Source organism: Hemibagrus wyckioides, linkage group LG25 (genome assembly GCF_019097595.1).
Source record: "Hemibagrus wyckioides isolate EC202008001 linkage group LG25, SWU_Hwy_1.0, whole genome shotgun sequence".
Lineage (NCBI taxonomy): Eukaryota > Metazoa > Chordata > Actinopteri > Siluriformes > Bagridae > Hemibagrus > Hemibagrus wyckioides.
This window is the reverse complement of record NC_080734.1, coordinates 7,027,112-7,053,163: the sequence shown is the minus strand read 5'-3', so window position 1 is coordinate 7,053,163 and position 26,052 is coordinate 7,027,112. Positions and strand designations below refer to the sequence as shown.

The window sequence follows — 26,052 nt, the reverse complement described above, 5'->3', positions numbered from 1 at the left end:
TTTTTAAAACAATTTTCATTTGGTTTGGACAGCAGAAGTTTCAACAATACTGAAACATTTTCACTATTTTCATGTGGACAGCTAAAAAACTGCATGTTTTTAAAATGCTTTTAGAGTGTGTGTTATGAACATGTTAGGACTCATAGTGTCTCACTTTGTGGCATGTAATTATTTATCTAACAACATTGACTGATTGCAGTTTAATTTAAGGATTTGGGAAATTTAAATTAAATACATCCTGGATTTTTATATATCTGTAAATCTGCAATGCCCCTTATTTAAAGTGTAATACAAATAAACTTTAATTGAACCGAATGATTTGACAATTCATATTGCACAGAGATGTACTAACGTCTGTTGAATATACATCATATATATGACCTAAGCAGCAGTCGGACTTTCAATCATTTCATCATTTCATTGACTAACAAATAATGAAACACCATTTTTTGTTCCACTGTGGTTTATTATATTTACAGTCATTCTTTTAAAGGAACAGAAATAGAAAAAAATACAAGGTCTATTAAAAAAATTGAACACAACACTTGAACCCAATCATTCCAGCCTAAATCTGCAGAAAAGAAAAACACCAATCTAGACCTCTTCAACCTCCAAATAGTCCATGTGTTTGTTTTTTCCAAATGACTAAAGGTTGTAGAAACCGGAATAAATGACTACGGACTGTCCGGTGGTTGACGAGGTCTAAACTGAGATGCTAAGAAAACCTCTAGAACGTCTTGATAGAAATCCACAGACCTAGATTTGATTCCACTAATTCGGAAATACCTTCTAAACACTATTACAAGGCCATTCTTTTGAAATGTAGACTCGTTAAACACAGGACGTTTGGTATATAAAGCTCATCAGAATGGTGTCATATCTATGTATATATATATATCTATATAGAAAAACCAAGAAGAAGCATCATTCACAATGGTGTCCCAGTCTCCCATTTGATCTCGTGACATCAAATCGTACATCTAGACAGTCCTGTAAACCTCTCACCAGCTGGCAGAGAGAGAGAGAGATGGCACCGGACGCGTGATCGCCATCGTTGTTAGGGTTGATCGAGCACCATGTCTGGAATAGAGATGACGGTATATTTACACAGGTCTTTGAGTAGAAATGTGATAGAACTGGTGCTGCATTCAAGCGGATGTGATAAACTCGGCGCAATAAACTAATGAATCTTGCGGGTTCCGTTTTTCTTTTTTCGAGTCAATTGCACACCGCTTACCCTTTGTCGCTTTAATATTTCATATCCAAAGCCAAATTACGAAGACAGATGTAGCATGCGCTGTGATCTCTTTTTACGGCGTAAATTCACAATATCGTCTGGCGTATTCATATTCATCCTGTACGTCTGGAACCAAAGAGCAATGACTGTGGGGAATTATTAGCCAATAAACGCCTGAAAAGTGGCTCTACTGCAATATCTTGATTAATCATCAAAGCTCCAGTGCAATTCATGAGGGAAGTGATGAAAAAAATGCTCATTTCAGCTTGTCAGCAGGAGGCCAAAGTGTTATTAATTGGAAGGGAGCGTTCTGCACTTCTTCCCTGTAAAAGACTTTATTCCAGGTCAGAAAGTTTTCTCTGACCACAGGGACGTCTGCTTTATAAGTTTAACAAAAGGTGTGTGATTATACGCGGGAGAAACACACATCTATTATACTATTTTTTCGTGGATTCATTTGTGAGCTCTAAATAATGTTCCTTACGTTCATGTATCATCCCGGACTTAATAAAAGATGTTGAAATATAATTGGGGAGTGAAAGTGCAGTTTAAAAGCAGGAACTTTGTGTATTCACGTCCAAGCATGGTTCAGAGTATTTCCACAAAAAGGCCATTCAGTACGCTCGGGAGGTAAAAGACGTGAATGTCTGCGCGGTGGGAATGATTTTTTTATTTTGTCTGCAGTGTGTGCAGTGTGTTAATGGACTACAACTAATGCTGTTACTTCTGTGACGTCAAAGGAACAATTCTGCAGAGAAAGCACATCCGCTTTTAGGGCTCCTCATGGGTTCCTGTCATGGCGACTACACACACTCACACACACACATTTGGCCACAGCACAAACTCTACCACACACTCTTCTCACATCACACTACTGAATGCACCCTTCTTTTTTCTTTTTCTTTTACCCCCTCCCCCTCCTCTCCAGATGTCTATATATACAGTTAAACAGAAAGTCCCACCCTTACAACAGAAGATTAGCCTACTAGAAAAAGATTGAACACAATTGCCACACGTTAGAAATAAAAAAAAGAAAAATCATAATAATATTAATAATAATAATTAAAAAAATCTTGGACTAGGTAGGAAGAAGGTTTAGTTTTCGCTTTGTTTTCTTCTTCACGAGACTGAACACCGTCTTAGAAAGCACAATATTCACATTCACACAATTTTGAGCCAGCTAGAGTACAGCTCTGCTAATTCCCGCCGTCGATCCTGATTAAATATGCGATTCAACATGACACCTCATGCAACAAACACAGCTGATCTGCGGACCACATCCAACCGATGAAATTGCTAGGTGGATTATTATTTTGTTTTTGTTTTTTTTGTTTTGTTTTTTTTTTTTTGGTTTTTTTTTTGACTGCTGTTGAAAATCTCTGGGCAGTTTCGGGTTTGTTGGAACTGTTCTTGGCACTTTCAAGATGAAAACATCCATAATACGGAATAAAAACATGTTTCGGGTACAGTTATCAGAGACATCAGGACAACCTAGTAACGGTATTCCAACGACTGGAATTACCATATGTAAACACGTATGTATAATTCTCCTTAAGTTAACTCTATTAACCACTCAGCACTACATCAGATGACTAGAGCCATTTCTGACCGGTTATGAAACATTCGGTAAGTGAGTTTTTTTTCTAATGGAGTCTATCAAAACGCAGCACTCTTTCGTCTTCTGGTTTCATCCCTTGTGTTGATGTCCACAGAGATGAATGCAGCCTCTTCTTTTATGCATTTATTTATTTCTTTTTTTTTTTTCAATCTAGAACCACCCTGTGCCGTTTCTACCACAGGGTGGCGCTCTTGCTCCTGCTTAATCCAGCCAGACACGACGCTTCAGACTGAAAAAAAAATCCAGTGCCTTGGCTCTAGTGTTCTCCAGTTGTTGACCGGATAAAGTGCCACATCTTGCGTTCCTCCAGTGGTACTTAAGACACTATCATATTAAGACATTTACGTAAAAAGACGAAAGGTTGAGACAGAAGTTCATCGTTTGATTGGTTCATAAGGCAGTTCGTCCTTGTTACTTTGACCTGGAGAGAAGAAAAGAGAAAATTAACAAGCTGGAAGGTTAAAGAGGTCAACTACCAGAACATAAGTAGATAACATGTTCAGCTAACATCATAAACACCATAAACTTGCAATTCTCTATGCACATAGCCTTATTTATCGATGTACATATTTACATATTTATCTGCACTTTTTTAAACAGAGGCCAAATAAAAATTGTCTGTTGTGGTTGTGTAAATCTTCAGAATTAAATTTTTTTTTGTCATGTCACACTTGAAAAAATTAGAAAGTAGAGCGGGGTTTTTAGAATTTATTTATTTTTTATTATAAGTTTTTGTTTTTATATCAGACTCACAGCCAAAAACTCATTCATTTGGTTACACTGACAGAAAATGACTGATAAGTTTATTTCCATTCTGCTGAAGGAATGGAACACCAATGTACTGGTAAAAATAGTTAAGGAGTTTGCTCAAGGCCCCAACATTGCCTCTCTAAGGGGATACTGGGATTTAAAGTTACTAGCCAAGAATTGGAGTCAGAGCGGTCTAGCTGTGAAGAGCACGGAGGACTGCCCATTGTTATGCCCCTGAGCAAGACTCTCAACTCTTGAGGTTAATTAGCTTTAAATGAAGGTGTCACCAGCTACAGGAACAAATGTAGATGGAAACATTTGTAAAATTGACAAGCTGTTGTGGCCAGGTTTTCAGAACGTTACCTAAACGCTGCACTGTAACATGAGTCCAATACAATGGCACAGGCAAGTGTCCTTGTCAGGAATGATTTCAGCATTTTCAGTAACGTTTCTAACGTTGTCTGATATTGGTTTGCTTCCCAATATTCTCAGATGTTCCTGAAGTTTGTTTCCTGAGAGTGTTTCGGTGTTATAATGTTTAATATGTTGCTTACAGTGTTACTGCAATATGAGTCAATGGTACATTAAAAACTCTCTAAGGAGGCTTTCTGGTAGTTTAGTCTGAAACACAGCACGGTTTGCATGATAAATTGCTAATGTGAAAGCTGTTATGTGGACCAGGAAGCGCACTGTGGTACCGAACTCGAGACTACCTGTGGGAGGTGGTGTGAGTTCTAAGCACTGGAGCTGTGCCACGATTCCTGTGAATGTGAACACAACTCAGTAAAGTAAAGTAAGCTCTGCAAGTGTTTTAGGTGATGATGACACATGTGTATCATGAGAGGCAGGGGAACATTGTTGATATGTTTGTGTTTTCCATGTGTGTTTGTGATGATGTAAGATGAATGCTGATGCACCAGGGTTCCATAGAATCAAGTGAGTCTGAAACCAGACCAGTGCTGTTGGGACGCTGGGAACAATCACTTGGATTCAGACCACAGCAAACTTGCCCAGTGTGAAAACCACCATAGAGCACCAAAAAAATTAATGTTCCACAAACTAAATGTTACTCTGGTTTATGTGAGCAAGAAGCAGGTATTTAGAAACTAAATAATAATAATAATAATAATAATAATAATAATAATAATAAAAATACATTTAAACATATTTTTAAAACAATAGAATTAAATTATTTATTATTATTACAATAACATCAATAATAATAATAATAATAATAATAATAATAATAATAATAATAATAATAATAATAATAATACTGCTATGGTGATATTAATTTAATTCCTAAAACAAACAGCTAAATCCAAAACTTAAAAAATTTTTTTTCTAAAATTCAGCATTACATAATTACTACTTTATTACGCAGTGTTACAAGAACATTGTTGAACATTCCCTTGTTTTCCTCATCATACCACTGTTGATTATTTCCCTACATCAGCACACCCTAAAGCGTTTTGTTACATATTGACCACCTCTTAGCCCCACATGGTTGGTGGTACTACAGAGTACAAGCAGCGCTTTGCCACTTCCTAAATTTCAATTTAACCTCTGACCAGAAAATCTTGAAAAAGTATAACTCATTTAAATTGTTCCCTAAAGTTCTGCCAAAATGTGGCTCTGATGATCTGTGTGGACCCAGTAACTCTAGGCTATTTCCTCTCCCACAGGTATTACAGGGATTTTTTTTGTTTTGTTTACAGCCTCATTTACATTCAGGTTTGCTCATCTCCCTGCCCTTTTCCCTCCTGGCTAATTACTGGACATGTGACCTTTTCCATTTGCCACTTTTACACTACAAAATACATACTGCCATGAATTTCCACTGCACTGTGCTTAGAGACAATCTCTTCCATGTGAATCAAAGTAAAAAGTGCCATGCAAAAAAAAAAAAAAAAAATTGTGCAAAGCGTGAGCCTTTAGTCAAGAGATTTAGGCAAATTTGACATTTGTAAAGCTGACAAATCCGTGACACAGAAAAAATATGATTCGGTCAGCTAAAACACAAAAGAGTAACTGAATCTGTGATTGAATATGCAGCACATCTGTAATAACCAATCGCACAAGTGCCGAAATAAGCGTTCACTGAAGTGAGGTTGTGCACCTCATCTGTAATCCTCTTTTTACATATCCTGAATAGATATAATCCTCATTAATCCCAATTTTAAGGCAGATGTTTCCTGCAGACAAGGATGGATGGATCTGGGAATTGCATGAGCTGTTCTAATTTATTACACAACCAAAAAGCTGTTTACTTTAGCCGTTTGCAGCGACTGGGGAAGCTGGAAGTGAAGCACATGCACAGATGTTTTTTTTGCTTCTTTAGTTTATTCGAATCTGAAAGCTGGTTTTACGAGGTACAATTACAGAAGGACCTTTAAAGATGATTACTTCTCACACAGGTACGAAAATCCTAATAAAACTTTGGCGACATTCTGTGACAGTCTGTGATGACGGCTGTTAGCACGTGTTATAACGATAGACCTGCGAGATAACTCCATTCTGCAGAAAACAGGTTTGTGTAAACAAATATTCAATACACGAGGGAGCTTGTAGAATATTTCCTGTCAGTTAGCATGTTTGTGTAAGTTTTGTAGAAGTTTTGGAAATCGACTTAGCAGACATCCTCGATCAGTATAAACAAATGAATTGTTTTATCGCCGCAAATCTGATATAAAATGAATCAGAACTCTGTTGGATAACCTTACACAGAATTTTACTGGTTGAAGATATACACCTTCAAATTTTAGCTGCTTATGAACTTGCGGGATCTCAGAGAGCTGGAATGAGTTTGATATCACCATTTACTTTCAAGATTTTTGCTTTTTGGAACTTTACTATGAAAATATAGTAGGCTAGCTGAAAACAGAAATACTTACAAAAAACTACAATTTCTTAAAGCACTGAGTGTCTGGTTTCATATGAGCCTTTAAACATCATTGTGAAGTGTGACATGGATTAAAAATAGATACAGAGGTTTCTACAGATCAAGTCTACAATGTGTTCCGTTACAGTATAACGATTGATCGATTGACATCTACAGTACCTCTTTCTGTCTGCACATAAAAGCCGGAGTATTTTAACTCGTTGCTGTTGCTATACGAACGAAATCCAAGTCGACTCCTGAGGGTTAATCCCATGGCATCTTTCTAATGGTGGTTCTTATACGAGCAGTGCAGCAGCATTTACGCTATAAGAGATTAACAAAGTCATCAGCTGTCTTCGGTTATGATGGCTTAAATTTATGCGTAAATGCATAATGTTAGCTGTAATCTGGTGGAATAATCATATATTTTAAACCCAGGATATGGTAGCTAAGTAAATCTTGTAGCTCCCAGGATTGTCTTATAGCTACCAGGATTGTCTTATAGCTACCAGGATTGTCCAAATTTCAAGAGAGAGTGAATTTTAGGGATGAAGTGATAGCACTTATGAATGCATGACAATTAAGTTGCATCATGGTGTAAAACATTTTCAAGTGCTAGTTTAAATGATTCAGGAGTTTAAGTTTGAAGACAGCCAGTGACTCGGAATCTTGATGCTTTGTACCTTGAGAATTATTGGGATCAGTGTAGTAGGTTCGAAAGGAGCGTGGTTCAGTGCAAGGTGCGATAAATGATCTACTGACTCAAGTCAAATCTAAACTAACTGATACTGATACCATCTGGCACATTTCTGGCATTTTGTCAGACACCCTTATGCAGAGCGACTTACAATTCATCGCATTTATACAACTCAGGGTTAAGGACCTTGCTCAAGGGCCCAGCAGGGGCAGCTTGCTGGACATGTGATTTGAACTCACAAACTTCTGATCAGTAATCTGACGCTATAACCATTAAGCTGCCACAATCTAAAGAGAACTGAGTTTCTTTATTCACAGACTGAATATATATAAAGAAAAAAATTCGGACAAAAATGGCTTCCTGCTTATTAACATTGCCCACACGTAACTCTAACCCTTAGCATGCTTCCCCACTCATCAGCCTACACGCTGCGCCTGTGGGAAAACGGAGTTCCACGTGCGCTCTTCACCTTGCTCTCGTTACCTCACACACAGTTCATAATGAGAGGCGGTTCGACTGGGAGTCGCTGTTCGACCCTTACAGTGCCGGAAGGTGAGTCATGGCAGCCCCGCCTCTCTACACAGCCATATGTGCCATTCCAACTTCCACCGACTTCCTGGCATGGCTCAATGCCAAGCAGGTCAAGCTCAGCCGAGGGAGCGGACTGCCCGAGAATGGTGGACTGCTGTCAGAGTCATTCACACGCCAAGCGTGTTGTGAACACCTGCTCTGTGTTTTCATACCAGAGGGACTGTGCCAGGTGCAGGGTTCTTTCAGAGAGGTGACTTTGGATAAAAGCATTCACAGGATTAATGCATCAATCTGTAACTTTGTCTGTTTGTTGCAACCAGATCTCTGGATGTTTATATTAGGGTAGGAAAATAGAACAAAAGAAATTTATATCATGATACTTGATGTTTTCACAAGACACAATATGCTTTGTGATATTTACATTTTCCTTCAAAAGTATTAAAACGGTTTAAAAAGTAGGTTATATGGAGACACACGTTGAATTTATGATTCAATGAGAAATTCAAATTTAGTTAAAAAATTCACTGAGTAATTCAAATGCAATTCATAATTTCAACGAGTAATTCACGTTTACATTACAAATTCAAGGAGTAATATAAATTGAACTCACAAATTCAGTAGGAAATTCAAATTGAACTCACAAATTAAATAAAAAGAAATTGCATTGAATTCACAAGTTCAGTAAAAATTCAAATTGAATTCACAAATTCACAGAATAATTCAAAACCAATTCATAAATTCAGTAAGAAGTTCGAATTAAATTCACAAATTAAATTAAAAAATCCGAACTGAATTCACAAATTCACTGAATAATTCAAAACCAATTCGTAAATCCCGTAAGAAATTCGAATTGGATTCACAAATTAAATGAGAAATTCAAATTTAATTTGCAAATTCAGTAAAAATTCAAAATTGAATTCGCACGTTTAATAAGAACTGTGAAATTCATTTACTGAGTAATTCAAATCCAGTTCCAGTTTTATAAGCAATCCCCTGTGATCCAATACAATTAAAATTATTTTGCTTATTTCGAAAAAATAATTTCTTCAATTCTAAATAGAACCAAACTATTCTGAGCTAAAAATTCTTCAATTATTTATTCAAAAATCGGCTCTTTGAAAAAGCTTAAGATTTCACGTTTAGCTTTAAATAATCGTTCTATTATTAGACATCGAATGACGTCGATTATTTTTATTGTTTTATTTATTTTTATATTATGGCTTTTTTTTTGGTTTTCCCTCTACTGTGAGCGCTTTTTACTCTTTAAATCTTCAGACAATTAAGAGGATCATTTTCATGATCCTCACAGAAAACTGGTGCACAGGGTGTGAATATCTAACCAGTTTTCATAATGCATTGTTTAAAGTGCTATACAAATAAAATTGACTTGTATTGAATAGATACTATACATGACCACATTTCCTCATCAGGGCTCTTATTATGATCTGTGTGAGGACATTTGCGAGCAAGGTGAAGAGCACACAAGGAACTTGTTCACCTCAGGCACAATGTGTTGTCTGAAAGATAGAAGAAGGATACCACGAGTTATAGGCATGATGCGGAAATTCAGAACAATTTCTAGAACAAAAGGCGAGATTTTTCATCTTTCATCCTGTGTAACAAAATCAAACAAATTCTCTCCCGGAGTAGCGACAGTCAGTCCTGATGTATAGATTTGAATATTGACCATCAGTGTAGACTTGAGGCTAAATCAAATCAAAATGATTGTAATTTCAGTGCTCAGCCTAATTCCCACAATGCAAAGCAGCTCGATGGTCATTACATCATTAGTACTGATTACAGAAATGTCTAAAATATTTTTGAATGATTTCTGTATTTCGCAAGCAAGCTTTATTTACTCATTGAATGTGTGTGTGTGTGTGTGTGACTGCAGTTTGGATTAAACAGACTAATAAATATATAAACTCAATAAAGAAATATAACCATATAAATGATAGCAGGTTTAATGCAATCTTATGTTCAAGAGCTACGACATCCTACTTCTCCTCTGTGTAAGCCAGAGGTGTAGCTAGAGGCTTGGCATTTTGGGTTTGAAACCCTTTCTGACCTTTCCAAATGCTTCTTCCTGAGTGGTTAACATAACACACACAGTGCAGCTGATTATATACATGCCTAATAATATGTTTTGTGCAGCAATTCAGCTATAATCATGGGCTCTATAATGACTATAATGACATTCAAGAAAGTTTAACAAAGCCATCATTATGATTACGAACTACGCCGAAAGTCAAACAGATACTTTGGATAATTTCTTTAATCAGATTTTACTGGGAATGTATCTCTTATTTGCATTAACTTTTTTTTTTTTACCTGAGGCCAAAAAATGGAATTTTTGCCTGTTTTGTTGTTTCCATGTTCAGCATTGAATGCATGAATGTAAACACTCATAGGTTTAAGAATTTGTTGGTTTTTTATAAGTATGTGCACCTTCAAAGTAAACGGTGATATTGTCATTCCCTATGTCTGTCCCAAGTGCTTGTTATTATCATACAAAAAGGCAAAGCTCTCGATTTACCAGTAAATCTACGTTCCTACTCTTACTTATGGTCATGAGCTTTGGGTCATGACCAAAAGGACAAGATCCCAGATACAGGCGGCCGAAATGAGTTTTCTTTGTAAGGTGGCGGGGCGTTCCCTTAGAGATAGGGTAAGGAGCTCTGTCACCCGGGAGGAGCTTGGAGTAGAGCCGCTGCTCCTCCACATCGAAACGGGCCAGTTGAGGTGGCTTGGGCATCTGTTTCGGATGCCTACTGGACGTCTCCCAGGGGAGGTGTTCCGGGCATGCCACACCGGGAAAAGACCCCGACACAGAGGGAAGACCCAGGACACGCTGGAGACTATGTCTCTAGGCTGACCTGGGAATGCCTTGGAATTCCCCCGGAAGAGCTGGAGGAAGTGGCTAGGGAGAGGGAAGTCTGGGCATCCCTGCTTAGACTGCTGCCCCGCGACCCAGCTACGGATATGCGGGAGACAATGAATGAATGAAAAATTTGTTAACTTCAACCACTAAGGTTATCCCAACAGAGCAAAAAACGTCTCACACTTTTTCGAAGGCCAACAATGTGTAATTTTATATCAGACTTGCAGCCATCAAATCATTCGTTGTTTACACTGATGTCAAAAAAATTGGTTGGCATGGAACACCATTGTACTGGTAAAAATGGTTAACCAACTGGAAGCTTGAAAGCTATTAGCCTGCTATAGGTACACGGTATAGAGTACAGTGGAACCTCGGCATACAAATTCATTCTGGAGGCGAGTTGTTAAGGTGAAAATATGTATTTCACCTTATATGGAGGTGAAATCCAATGCTATGTATATGTATTATTGTACAAATTTTCCAATAGGAAATAATGTAAATGCAGATAATCCGTTCCAGCCACCCAAAAGTATGTAAACTGTATGGCTGCTTACAAAGAACTGACCCAAGCCAAGCATTCCATGTCAAGGGTCCTCACAGGAAGTCATGCCACCAAGCTTGGGCTAAAAATAGAATAGACCACCCATGCCACCAATCTGTTAGCAAAAAAATGCACGAGAAAAAAACAAAAAACATTGGTATTGTGGGTAAACTCTTTCGAAACAGCTTTCACTGAGTAAAAAAAAAAATCGTAAAATTTGTAAACTCGCTTTGTTTGGCTTCGCTTGGCTTTCCTTTGATGCCAACAAGTTTTGAACAGCTCCCGGATGTACGTGCAACTAAGCCGGCGTTCCATTTGATTTGTTCATATTCCAGAAATGCTTCACTTGCCGATGTATATTTCAATTCTTAAGGTGAAAATTTGTAATGGAGGGCATTCCTATGCCGAGGTTCAACTGTATTGTGATATTAGAGCGACAGCTGATGAAATATGACGTTGAAACACTAGCAGAGAAAGATGAAGCGGTGAAGATGTTGTTGTTTCCTTGGTGAAGTGGCATGAAGGAACTCCCTCCTACCCAAGTTAAAGTTACCAATATGACAAGATCGATCGATCGAACTTCATGCATAAGATTAACTGTAGCCTTAAAATGAATTCATGGTTACGCCACTGACAGCTCACTAAGTAGCGAGACTTATCCTTGGTGTATATAACACTATCCGTGTTATATCTGTGTCAATAAACCAAATCCCTTCAAATCTCCCAGGGCTAGCCAAAAGCACCTCAGTGCATCCAGCCACATCCTCATAAACTTTTAAGCTGTCAACAGAGACTGAGCAAACAATCCCAGCTCTCTTCATGTTGACCCAGACTATTATCTGAGCCGGGCCAAGAGTGATATTATTTCTTATTGATCATACAGTGAACTCCTGCAGGTTTCTCTTTATCATCTGTCCACTGTGATGTCCAAACGCAGTCGATATGGCTAATCTGAGGTGCAGTCTATGATTCATGGCATAACAGTGCAACTTTTCCATACAAACATCAATTTCAAGTGAAAAGGGAGCTGGTAACTGGCGAATACGGTACTGTATCTTCATGAAGGTGAGCTCTCGATAGAGGGATTTTTACACCGTAAGCAAAAGCCGAACCCCTTAGAGGCTTCATAGGCATTATTATTTTCTTGCCGATGGATAATAAAAGTGAAGAGTAGCAACACTGGGACATTTCAGGACTCGTAGCTGCTAATTTGCATTTCCATTACTTACATATACATTGGTTGCAGTTGCAAATGAGATGTCTTCTGTGGTCCTTGGTACCCATAGGAGTCGAAGCCACCTATAAAGTCAACTGGAAAAACAGATACAAGAAAAAAAGAGAAGAGGTTATTAACTATAAAGATGATTATACTACAGTGCTGTTGACTGTCAGAAGTGTTAACGAATTATTCTACCAGCTGACAACTGACTCCAAATGCATTATTGTTTCTATAGCAACAGCAGGTACACTGGGACTTATGTTACCACAATATATAGGGTTTTAAACACCTGAAATAGTTGCCCCTGGGTCATTCTAAACACCGGGGTAAACAGAATACTGGGTAATCTTGTTTCACATTTCATACAGTTCATATTTTACTCTGAGGTTAATAATGAATCCTGGGTAATCATCATCTGAGGTTTCACACTGTAGATTAAACCCTAAACCCCTTCTTATTTGAATATTTGCAAAAGCGTTAAATAATTGCTAGGCTTACAATTTTGCCTCAGTGAGAAAAAAACATCTGCCATTCTGCACCTAAGCAGTTATTGTTGTCATTTACATATGTCTTTTTATTTTTGTCGCGTGGTTTACCAGGTATTCGTTGATATCCAGCTTATTTTCAGAGTCACTAATTTTTCACTCTCTTCCAAGCACACTTCCGTGTTGTTCAGTGTTTCGCCGCTTCCTGAGCCATGTCGCCGCGTCCTAGTTTTCATGTGAAGTTTCTGATGTTAGTATGTCTGTTGCTAAACCTTGAGTCGTCACAAGGCTTCAGAGCTTCAGAGCAGAGCTGTGTGAACCTTCTAAATGTTACTAAATTACAAGTGTGAAATGTTTCTTAAAATGTTCAAAGTTAAAAGTGGACTTTAGAATGATAATAGCTCAGGGTCAAGCTCAGTGTGGAAACCCTTAAGTCTACTAATACAGTTCACTAAAATGGGTTTTAATTTAAGGCTGACTATATTTATTTAGGGCGGTGGTAGCTTAAAGGCCAATCTCAGGGTCTAGCCTCTTCCGCATGGTCTAACCTCTTCCTTATGGTCTAACCTCTTCCTCATGGTCCAACCTCCTCCTCAGGGTCCAACCTACTCCTCAGGGTCCAACCTCCTCCTCAGGTTTCAACCTCCTCTTCAGGATCCAACCTTCTCCTCAGGTCCAACCTTCTCCTCAGGGTCCAACCTCCACCTCCTCCTCATATCCAACTTCTTCCTCATGTTTTAACCTCCTGCTCAGGTCCAGTCTCCTCCGCGGTGGTACCTCAAGTGGTTGAGGCGCTTGGTCATTAACTGGAGGACTGGGGTTCAAGGCCCAGCACTGCCAAGCTGCCTCCATTGGGCTCTTGTGCAAGGCACCAACAATCCCTTAACCCCCCCACCACCGAACTCTCCAAGCATGGGATATATAAAGAAAGAATTTCATTGTGCAGTTATGTATATGTGACAAATAAAGGCTACTGAAATTTTTACAAATTTATGGAAGGAGCCTCCAGTGTCATTGTTTTTTATAGTAACTTATTAAAATAGAGAGGTTGGTAATGGAATGAGTGTTTATTGCTATTAAGTGATTACAGGAACTAACCTGATTCACAAATGTTCCATTTTAATATTAAATATGACTGTAAACAGATACAAACGTATGAGGTGTCATTATTTTATTTCTAAACAATTGTTGGCTTTTGTCTAAAGGAAATAAAATGCTTCAGGATGCATTTATAGTAAAATAATAAACTTCAGGGTGGTAAAAGTATCTCTGCATCTCAGCGTCTGGTCAATGAAGATTTTCCTATAACAGCACACACCGTTGTGTTTTATTCTTTATTTCATTTAATCTTTTATCACTCCGGCTCTGTGTGCATGTGTGCCTGAGTGAGTCAGTGAGTTATAGTGTGTGTTTGTGTCTGTGTCTATCCATGTGTGTAATAATCCCGGTCAGTGTCTGAAGCCTGTGCAGGCCTGTGAGGGTGTGATATCCGTGGCAGCTCTTGCCTCTGGAGTAGCAGACGACCTAAAATAGCACAGACTGACAGCAACAGCCATGGACTGCCAGTAGCAGCAGCAGCTGGCCAGCTGTTTCAGCCTTTACCGCAAAGACACAGAGGTAGTAAAGAGTGATAAAGATCCATTGTGGTTCTGGCAAGAGCGGCTTTCCAAATGAACGCAGAAGATAAGATGCACAATTAGCTAAGCTGATCTCTTGAGCATCACTAACAGAAGAAGAAGCACAGATTGAGGATTATTAGTGTTCTGATGGCTGGGTTTGAGAAGACACACACACCCACAAAGCCCATAATCCACACCATAATGGTCTCATTATGAAATTAGACCTAATGGTCTGATCGGTGTTCGCAACAAGAGCTGCAAAGATCCAACTATAATGGTGCATTTTTTACAGAAACAGTGCACTCAAACACAAGGCTTTCCACAAGGGTTCTCTGCATGGTTACTTTCTGTATATTCTTAAAAATAAATGTGCCAAGAAGATTTAAAAAGGGGCATTTTGCAGTGATACAACAGAAGAACCAGTTTTGGTTCCCCAAAGAACCTTCTGGTAAACGATTCTTAAAAGAACCTCTGTTTCCTGCAATAAATATCCTTTTTATAATCTAAATAACCCTTTTTCCACTAGAAAAATCTTTTGTGCAAGTTTCTTCATTGAATCATACACCCTGCCAGTAGAACCATTTAAGAACTTTTATTTCTTAACAGCCTTCTCATGGGCTACTTCAATTAAGTTTTTTTTCTGTACTGGAACTGTTTTAAGGTTTTACATAGAACCTTTAGTTGTTCTCCCAAAGATATATCCAGAACTCTACATAAAATCCTTAATAATTCTTTGTCTTTTCTAGGCAAGTTGCAGGGCCTCTGATACGATCCTGAATTCATTCTATTGCCTGAATGGAATTCTACAGGTTCTTCCTGTGCCTGAATCAGTGCCTGAATGTTTCCTCAGGGTTCTCCAGGGAACTGAGTACTCTAAATTGCCCATCGGTGTGACATATGCATGTTTAAATTTGTGTGTGCATAGTGTCCTGCACTAAAATGGACTGGCATCCCATCCAGCATATATTTTCACCCCACATGTTCCCGAGACAGGCACCAGATCCACCAGAACCCTGATCAGGATAAAGCTCTGTCTGGCAGATGTCCTTATGCAGAGAGACTTACATTTATCTCTTTTCTTCTGGAGCTGTTGAGGTTAAGGTCCTTGCTCAAGGCCCCAACAATGGCAGCTTGGTGGTGTTGAACATATAACCTTCCAATCATAAGGAAATGGTAGCTCAAATGGTTAAGGATTTGGGTTGTTGGTTGGATAATTGGGATTCAAGCCCGAGCACCTCCAAGATGCCACCATTGGGTGTTCAAGCAAAACTGTTAACCCTCTCTGCTTCCCGGAGGGCTGTACCATGGTGCTCTGATCCAAACTTTAAACAAGCTGGGATATGTGAAGAAAATCATTTCACTCTTAGTCCAACATCTTAACCACTGAGCTACCATCAATATAGGAGCTCCAATGCTAACCTTAACAATGCTACACAATAAAAACTCACCACACATCCACAGTAATGTGACTTTGGATACTTTCCGGAAGTAATACTTATTAAGTAAAAACCCAAATCAAGAATTATTTTACTTTATGATTTGCTAATGTACTGATTCGGTGGCAACATGGCTCGGCTCTTTAAAAGGTTTGCCGGTTCACTGAACAGTGGTGATTGAAAAAAAAAAGCTACCAGAGAGCACCTAACTATGACAGGCAGCTCCACGATGGCTGCATTATCCCACCAATTGAAATTAGCGCTAATATATTTAATGAGCCTGAAGAAAAAGCAGAGCGAATTGAATAACACGACATAATGTTCAGTTCAATTGAAGCTGAAATGAGGTGTGGAAATGAGCGTAGAGGAAAGCCTCTTTTGTATGTTCTTATCGTATACTGTATTACGTCTGGGAGGCTAAATACTAATATGCTCTTACAACACCTCCTTTCATTTCCCACCCTGCTAAATGGCTAAACGCCTCCTGGCTAGCTGATCTATTGACTGATTCTAAAGTGGAGGATCATGGGTTTGGAGGCAGGGTTTGGGAAATTAGATGGAAACCGAAGCCCATGTCGTTTGTTTCCCCACATGCTTTATGAACCTTGTTGATTTGTCTCACCCTGTGCTGGATTTATAAACTGTGCACAGCGCAATGCTAATCATTAGTTGGATGCTAGCTGGATGATACCGGAAAGCTGATTGCGTATTCCCAACTGAGTCATGCGGCCTAATTCTTTTGTTACAGATGCGAGGATGCGTGTGTAAAACGACCCGAGAGCCATTTCCTGCTTATCTTCTGCATCGATTTCACAGGTATTTTTTTTTTCTGAGGCTTGAATTATTTTAATTATTTCACAATCTTTCCTTTAATTGGACCTTGGCGCATTACTCTCAGCGGTTGCCATAATTACGTGGTTAGCATGTCGATCGGTTTTAAGCCGCTCGTTCATTACCTCTGCAAAGGTGCTTCATTATGCTATATTAATTAGACACCTAAAAGCCAATACAGCTGCCTGATTAGCTGCCGATATCTTTCACATTCGCAGGAGGGACGCCCAGATTCTACAACAATATTATTTCAGAGGGAAAAGGAAAAAGGTACAGAGAGACAGTCCTTAGCAGAGGAAATCAAACCTCCCAATATGCCCTCAACAGTTCTAATCACTCCACAGCACACGCCGCGTTCGTGCTACACAAACTCGCACTGATTGGGAGGAGAGATTTTCAATTACGGACATTTCCCCAGAACGTCTCGGCGTGGCTGATGAAGCCATTCCTGCCATTATTCAGCAGCGGGCTTAATGTGTGCTGATTGAATTACAGTCTGTTTGTACAAGAGGGAAAGGTTTTATTTACAACTCAGAGTAAATGAACTTTGTAGATGTTAGATTAACAATGCAGAAGTTCATAAGACCAAATTATTTTCTTTTAACAATCTGTAATTCTTCTGCGGTAGAGTTTTAATTAAGGTTTCTTTTATATATATATATATATATATATATATATATATATATATATACATATTCATGTTGTAATGAATTCAGAAACGACGCTTCAAACTTATAAGCTGCTCAAAAGCTCCCGATTACACAACTGCACTTGATGATATTGTGTTCGGTTCTAAAAGGGAAATTATTTTGAAATAATTTTATAATCAGGTGTCACTCAGATGAGGATGGACACAGTTTTGAGTCTGGTTTCTCTTTAAATAGGAAATTTTTTCTTTTCCAAACGGGAAAATAAATTTTAAATAAAAAATTATATATATTTTTCTATATTATTCTGAATGGAATTAAACCATAACAGCTCGACATTTTACTAAATATTAAAATAAATAAATAAATACATTGCTAGACATGTTACTAAATATTAAAATAAATAAACAAACAAACAAACAAATAAATAAAGAAATCTTTAGTACCTTTATGAATAAAAACTTTCAATCAGCAATTACTTGCCAAAAAAATCAAGACAATTTTATGCTTGATAATAGTACATTTGTGTTAATAATTCATAAATTCGTCTACATTTAGATACATGACGTATTGGCGGTGTGTGTACACCCTGTAACGGAAACTCACTCGCATCAACATTGTGATATATTCAAAATCTGGATACACGCTGTCTATTTTTATCCTAGCACAACAGATATGCTGCAGGAGTGTTTCCACTGTTTGTAGTGCGAGAGCAGCACTCTAAATACGGATGTGCCTAATTACACACGGACTTAATGGTTCTGATTATAAAACAAAACAACCGAGGGAAAATGCATAGCACAAAGAGGCTAGTCAGGATGCTAAATGGAGCCTATGCATCTTTCTCTCTCTCTCTTTATATATATGTGTGTGTGTTGCTTGTTGATGTGTAAGAGACAAGACCAGACAACACCCAGAGCTGGACTTGAGAATGATTGATCTAACATGCTCGCGTTGCTAGCCACCTTTTTCCGACACGGCAAAAAAACACGAGTTACAAAGCCATGTCCCAAAGCCATAAACATTAATTAAAAATCAGGGGAACACCAAACAAACCCCTGTCCTAATTATTGTGCTCGCTCGACTGAGTGAAATGGGACGGCGGCTAAAGAGAATAATTCATGCCTCTTAAAGGCACTGCGAGTGCAGCACAGCGTCGGAATATAACAAATGGGATTGTTTCCCGCGCACGCCCTTTAAAGCAAGCGCCCATGAGCCGGGAGTATACAATCGATAAAAGCAATCTTTTAAACCAGCCGATGTCTAAATCCAAATGCACGCGGGGTCACTGAAACTAGGCTAAAGATCCTGCGCTAAGAGAAATGTCTACGCCGAGGCTTGGGTGCACTCGCACTCCTTGACGGAAAAAATGGGACTTCTTTTATCTGTGATGCATGCTGGGAGAAGCGTCTTCTGGCTACTACACAGGGGATTCACTTCAAACGCAACTCCATACTGTATCTACTGAATCTCATTATCCTAAAAAAAAGCAACATAAACAACAACAAAAAAAAATAAACACAAAAGGACAAAAGATATGCAAAAGCAAATAACTTGGGTTCAGACTCATACTTACAGCTGTCTTCTTCTTCTGAAATGAGTTTCACCACGTAACAGGCATAGATGAACCCAGCCAGCTGAAAACACACACACACACACAAAATCATCAGTTAGAACAGCACCTGCTTTCCAAAGAACGCTAGCGAATCTCATTAACACTGAGCTGCAGTTGCGGCTAACGGATGTGACCTTTGACCTCCGCAAAGCTTATATCTGATCATGTGACCTCTTATATAGTATAGAAATAATATCCAAATGTTATATGAACACGAAAGTCTAGCACTTTCTCAGTTTATTGTGGATCTGACTTTTTATTGCTTAACACATTTGTATTTTATTCGTTCACACGGTTCACACATTTGCAAACAATCAGCCTCATTTTTCACTCTTTTTAATAAATTTGTGTGAAAACCAAACAGAATTCAACAAATTTCAAAATGCCGATCGCTTGTAAATAACCTGAAAATAAGAAGAGGAAATTATTTTGACTCACGACTACACTGAAAAACAAACAAACAAACAATAAAAAACATGGGTTCAGTAAATTTGATGAAAACCAATTCGGTGATTCGTTACACAAAAACAAATAAATTTTTCTTAAAATTACTACTAAAGTAAAAAGTTAACTGTACTAAATTGTTGTCGATCTTTCGGGCGCTCCCTTGTGTGTGAGGGGTCACCACAGCGGACACAACAACTTGGCACAGCTTTTACGCCGGATGCCCTTCCTGATGCAACCCAACCATTTTATCCGGGCTGGGGACCGGCACTGCATCCAGTGGCTGGGGTTTGGGCATGTAGCTTAATCCAAAGTGTGTATTTACTTTTATTTACTTCACTGAGTTAAATTTAAGATTTTGCTCATAAAACATTTAAAAAAAATTTGAACTGATTGTATACTAAAATGTGGGCGTGGCTTTTGAACTTGATTTGCATATACTTTTGCAGAACTTGAATCTAACGTCATTTTGAGCATTATAGACTGGTTATTTTTTGATATTTCTTGTTTTGTGTTGGTTTTAAGGCCCTGTACTCTGAAATGTTTCAGTATACAGATCAAGTGTTTTGGTAACGCTTGTCTTGGGTTCGATCAGTTCAGGCTCTCAAGTCTGAAGTCTTATAAACGTTGATGTTTGGAGTGCTATTTCTGGCCGGACTGATTTATGATGATTGTGGCCATTAATTAGTAATGGCACCATTTAGAAGATGTAGAACAAGTAAAAATACAGGCGAAAATCTTCTGTTTTAAAGACTGGGTCACAGGAAACCATCAGCGCTGTAAGATTTGAAGTCAATCAAGGTTTACTAAAGTTTACATTAATTAGTCTACTCATGTGTGATTTTATACACACTCAGGAACACAAGAAGGATAAGAACGTTTTCGACAACATTTTTACTGGATGTTTTATGAATACCAGATTTCAGATTTCGAACTGGTTCATACGTGCGTAGACACAAATCTGTTCATATCCAGCGTGATTAATGAGGCACGCTGCTGTTAAACCCTAAACAGATGAAACTGATCTGAAAGCATTGCCCCACCCCCAGAAAATGACTAATGAATAATTTGCATAAAGTTTCATCATTCCACTCACATCACATACTGATACTTACAAGAAAAATGATTTTCTAATGAAATGAACATTTATAATTATATTTCTTTCACTGCTATTTACAGTATAAAGCATTTCACTACATGCTGCCCTGTGTATGATTGCGTATAATTTATTGTGATAGATCTGAATTTTTATTTTTAATCGAATTTGAAATTTTATTCTTAAAATATTTCATAGAATGCATTTATAAAAAATATGCATTCATGTAATAACGTAATATAACACTTTAAGTATCATTCATTCATGAAAACCCCTTTGTATTCTGTATTTAACAGATCTCAAGCAAAACCAAGGTCATTCTTGAGTTATGGATGTGACGTTTAAATAAAAACGCAGTATTAAACCACTGAGGAATTTTTTAGAAAATAAAAAGAAGCCCCAAGTGAATAAAATCACCCTAAATACAGGCTTCTAAATGGCTTTGTTACACTCCTGACAGCTTTATTTATCCATGCTAAGGGGGAAGATTAACACTGAACTGTTTTATGAAGATCATATAAAGCATCAAAGAAGTGTTTGTTTACAGGGAGGTATTTAGGGATCAGAGGGAGGTGTTGAAAAGCAGAGCTGGATAAAGAGATCAGAGGTGATGGAGAGAAGAGAACATGTTTTCTCGCTGAGAAGAATTTACAGTAGGTGGTGATGTAGCCGGAGCTTTGCATCAAAACAGAGCAACTGCTGGTTCTGGACTAAAGATAAGGAGTGAAGATAATGCAAAGAGATAGAAAGAGAGAGAGAGAGAGAGAGAGAGAGAGAGAGAGAGAGAGAGCAGGAAGAAAACACTACAGTGCTGCAAGTCTCACTTAGTTAAGGAAAATATGGAGAAGCAGTCGGGAGGTCAAGCACATGATGAGGTGTGTACAGTAATAGTGCACCGTATCTTATATCTGTATTATTTATGATTATTTGGATTTACCAGCATGCGCAAAATATATCTGTGCCAATAGTAGTGCAATAGTTGAGGTTCTGAGTTAATGTGGCGGTTAAATTCCAAACTCTGGGGCAAAAGTATGCTATGAACAAAATCATCCTCTAATCCGGAGGATGCCAAGCTATCCTGGCTCTTTGTATAGGAGGGATGGCATAATCTTTCTCTCCTGTAATCATAGTGACACTAGCTAATCGTGGGCATGTGTGAGCTCAGGGATGTGGAAGAGGGCAGATTGCACTGTTCTCTGCCCTTGATGCATCAAGGGTTGATGGGAAATCTGACCTATAGTCTGTTATACTGAATCCCCCCAGCAGCCTATGACATAAATTATACAGACACGAGGAAGAAAAATCACTATTCACAAAATTACTATTAGTGCAAAAATGCAAGAAACCAAAAAGAAAAGAAAAAAAAAGGTGATACAATGCCTGAATCTGACTAAACAGACAGGGGTCACTGGGATAAATATTGAAAACCACTGAAATAAAGCATGATGTATAAGCATCTGTCCAAACACAGCATGGATCAATGGGAACTATTGCTATTAGTAAACAGAGCATAAGGAGTAAACACATGTAGCAATGCTGCTAATCCGAAGCTACTGTGCAGTTTACATATTTACTTTCATCTGGGGAAACGGGACTGCGTCTCTAACCCTCCAACCCCTTATCATCTGAGTGCTTCAATTAACTACACATATGGCCGACACTTTGGGACTCCATTTCCAGCACGGCTGTTAGATAAATGCGGGGCGGCAGGAAATCGGAGCGAGCGCAGATTTAAGATTCCTGCAATACCTCAAGGTCTCGGCCTCATTTACACAAAATAATGTGCTGGCTCCTCTTTCTTTCTCTCTCTCTCTCTCTCTCTCTCTTTCTCTCTCTCTCTCTTTTCCTCTCTTGCTCTTTTTCCCTCTGTGCCCACTCTGCCTGGCATCACAGCACTAACAACACAAAGAAAACACACATTGTGTTGTTCACACAGGACCATAGCTTGGGCATGGTATACACACACACACACACCTGGATTATCAGCTTCTCATTGTTTCATATGAATATGAACCCAATTTGTGGACTGGAAATGTACCAGAGCAGGTCACCATAAAGGTAACACACAGACACACACACACACACACACACACACACAATGCAACGCACAGTTCCATATAGCTGTTCCCCCAGCCGCTCTTTTCCCTAATGGAAAACTAAAATTAGATTTCATGTGTGTGAATAATGCATGTAGAGGAGATGCTAAATAATGGAGGTTAAGTCCAGGAGCAATGATTGATCTCAATGTGAGTATCTTAAGCTTGCATCACACGCTTAAACCTGTCCGTTCTTTACTGTCTGCAGTCCAGATTACTGGCTTAAATCTTTAATATGTTTATCTTCAAAATGCCAACCTACTTCGGAAAAGAGGCAGCGAGTGAGTTAAAGCAGTGAATCCGGGAGAATCCCAGACATCTCCGAGAGTGCAGCAGAAACTGATAAAACTGTACGTCTGAGTGTGTGTGGGCGCAGGGCTTGTGTCAGGGTCGTGGCAATCAGAGTGCAGAGGTAGTTGTACAGTGAAGGTGGAATAGCACAGAGATGTTTTACCTTGGAGCCTCCGTATTTCCTTATTGTAATGTTCCACTGTGCTGTATCTATACCGGTGTCTATAAAGCTGTCTATAGCTGTATCTTTATCAATAACTGTATCATTATCTATAGCAGTATTCATAGCTGTATAATTATCTATAGCTAGCTGTATCATTATCTATATCTGCCTTATATTATCTATAGCTGTATTATATAGCTCTATCTTTATCTATAACTGTATCATTATCTATAGCAGTATTCACAATCTACAGCTGTATCTATATCTACTGAAAGCTGTTAAGTAGACTTTATTTGTCACATATACATTACTGCACAGTGAAATTATTTCTCCGCATATCCCATCCTTGGGGATTGGGGTCAGAGCGCAGGGTCAGCCATGATACAGCACCCCTGGAGCAGGGTGGGTTGGGGGCCTTGCTCAAGGGCCCAAAAGCAGCAGCTTGGCAGTGCTGGGGCTTGAACCCTGATCTTCTGGTCAATGACCCAGAGCCTTAACCACTTGAGCTACCACTGCCCCCAGCTATATCTGTATCATTATCTATAGTAGTATTCATAGCTGTATCATTATCTATAGCTGTATCTTTATCTATAGCAGTATTTATAGCTGTATCATTATTTATAGCTGAATCTTTATCAACAGCAGTATTTATAGCTGTATGTTTATAGCTGTATTTATAACTGTCATTATCTATAGCAGTATTTATAGCTGTATCTTTATCAACAGCAGTATTTATAGCTGTATCTTTATCAACAGCAGTATTTATAGCTGTATCTTTATCAACAGCAGTATTTATAGCTGTATCTTTATCAACAGCAGTATTTATAGCTGTATCTTTATCAACAGCAGTATTTATAGCTGTATCTTTATCAACAGCAGTATTTATAGCTGTATCTTTATCAACAGCAGTATTTATAGCTGTATGTTTATCAACAGCAGTATTTATAGCTGTGTGATTATCTATAGCAGTATTTAGAGCTGTATCATTAATTAAAGATGTATGTATAGCTTTACCTTTATATAGCTGTAGATATTTATAGTTGTATCATTAACTATAGCTGTATTAGCCGTATATTGTATCTATAGATGTATCTCTATCTGTATCTTAATAACTGTATACATAACTGTATCTTTATTTATAGCTGAATCTTCATCTGTACAGGGTAACTAGAAGGAACCTTGGTTGATGTGTGTAGTGCAGCAGGTGGTGGGATTAGCAGTGGGTTTTGTTTTACAAATACCAGTAAGGATGCAGGATTTATCTTCATTATTTCTGGTTATTGAACTTAATCAACTACTAGTCAACATAGTCACCAGTCAACTATATATATATATATATATATATATATATATATATATATATATATATATATACACACAGTATATATATATACACAGTATATATATATAAACTAATGAGATGAAGTCTGCTTTTCCTGGAAGCCTGGGCTTGGGATTTCTCCATCTTTGTATACATAAACTGTATATTGCATATATGAGCTATTCTGATTCTGACTTATCGTAGCCCTAGTGACATAGAAAAGATCTCAATTTCTCTGTGATGTTAACCTGGTGTATGTTATATACCCAGAATGCTGCTACAGTTTCAAATATCCCTCGTACTCACCAGGATTAAGCATGAATATCCACTTAATACAATCCTAATATTGATCTTTAACCGTTCAGGGGGCGATGACATCACTGCCTGGTTTAACACTGGGGAACAGATTCATTTAACAATGCTTAGACTTGAATGAGAATGAGCGCACATAAAATTTATCTTGTGAGAAAGTTCATTTGTCGAATGGGAGAATAGTAAAGGATGCGGGAAAGTGAAACAGGAAATGGCTTTGGTTGAGTCTGATTCTATTTCAGGCAGAGAAGCACTAATAACAGACAGGATATAATTGCGCACATTTGAGTCTTGTTGAAGAGAGGACTAAATTGAGAATACAGTTAATGTACAAATTTGGGTCATTCTCACAGATTTCTTAGACAAAATGTACTCAAATTCTTGTATAAAACCTGTTCTGTTGACAAAACCTAGCATCTGTTTGAGTCTTTTTGTGCCTTATCTTATATCATAGCCCTTGTTGTGTGGCCTGCGTCTTCTTTCTGGCTCGACACGCTTAACTGCAATAGCAGAATTAAAAGCACATTAGAAATAACAGTGGCGTGCTATAGTCTAAAAAAGGCTTCGCAGCAGTCACTAGCACACTTAGCTCATTCCGTCCAGCTAATTAAACGTATTTGATTGTATACAGCGGTAATGCGTCTTGCTAATAAACTGATGGGCAACACATACATCTGCATGTTGTATTTACTCGATCGTGATGAGTACTGCAGAAAAGAATCTCCACTCTCAATTAATAAATAACGCTTCAGAGTGACGGCCAGTGGAAATTGAAATGCCTAACAAATAAAAATGAAGCCACAAATTCTGAAAGGATTTTCCTTTTAATATCAGTGGCCATGAATACCAAACGAATGCCAAAGTCGTGACCATGGATTATGTAACTTCAGCCCATATCTTAATGCTGTGGGAGAGGCATAATTAATATGCATCATAAAGTTATTTATTTATTTTTTCTGAGAACAATTTTTGTAGCACAGCTATCAGAGTTTAATGTTTTGACAGTTTGTCAGTCTAGGTTCACGGGGATGTAAATGCCATATATGTTGCAGAGCAAGTATTAGTACAAAAATGAATTAGACAAAAATAAAATAAATAAATAAATAAATATGAATCACATAAAAAAAAACAATACATTTAAATAAATAAATAGAAATATATATTACATTTAAAATGTTAATAAAAATATTTTACAGTGTTAAATCTTGTTTTTTTGTCATTTAAAATGATTTAGAGTTAAATTCAGGGTTGTTCCATTTCCCCCTCGTATGTTTGCTCTTTAAGATAAACAAACAAAATGTATTTATTTGTCGATTAATTATTATTTAATAAATAAATATT

General features: G+C 38.0%; 1 protein-coding gene across 1 annotated transcript in view; it reads right to left on the bottom strand.

The window, feature by feature from the left end:
* Positions 1 to 457: 457 nt before the first annotated feature.
* nkain2 (sodium/potassium transporting ATPase interacting 2) overlaps positions 458 to 26,052 on the bottom strand; it is a 197,520-nt gene continuing 171,925 nt past the window's right edge. The window contains exons 5-7 of the mRNA XM_058379790.1: positions 18,950 to 19,010; positions 12,366 to 12,447; positions 458 to 3,276 (exon numbers count right to left, since the gene is read on the bottom strand). Of these exons, the coding sequence (XP_058235773.1) occupies positions 3,267 to 3,276; positions 12,366 to 12,447; positions 18,950 to 19,010 (153 nt within the window). The 3' untranslated portion in view covers positions 458 to 3,266. The remainder of the gene's footprint in view (positions 3,277 to 12,365; positions 12,448 to 18,949; positions 19,011 to 26,052) is intronic.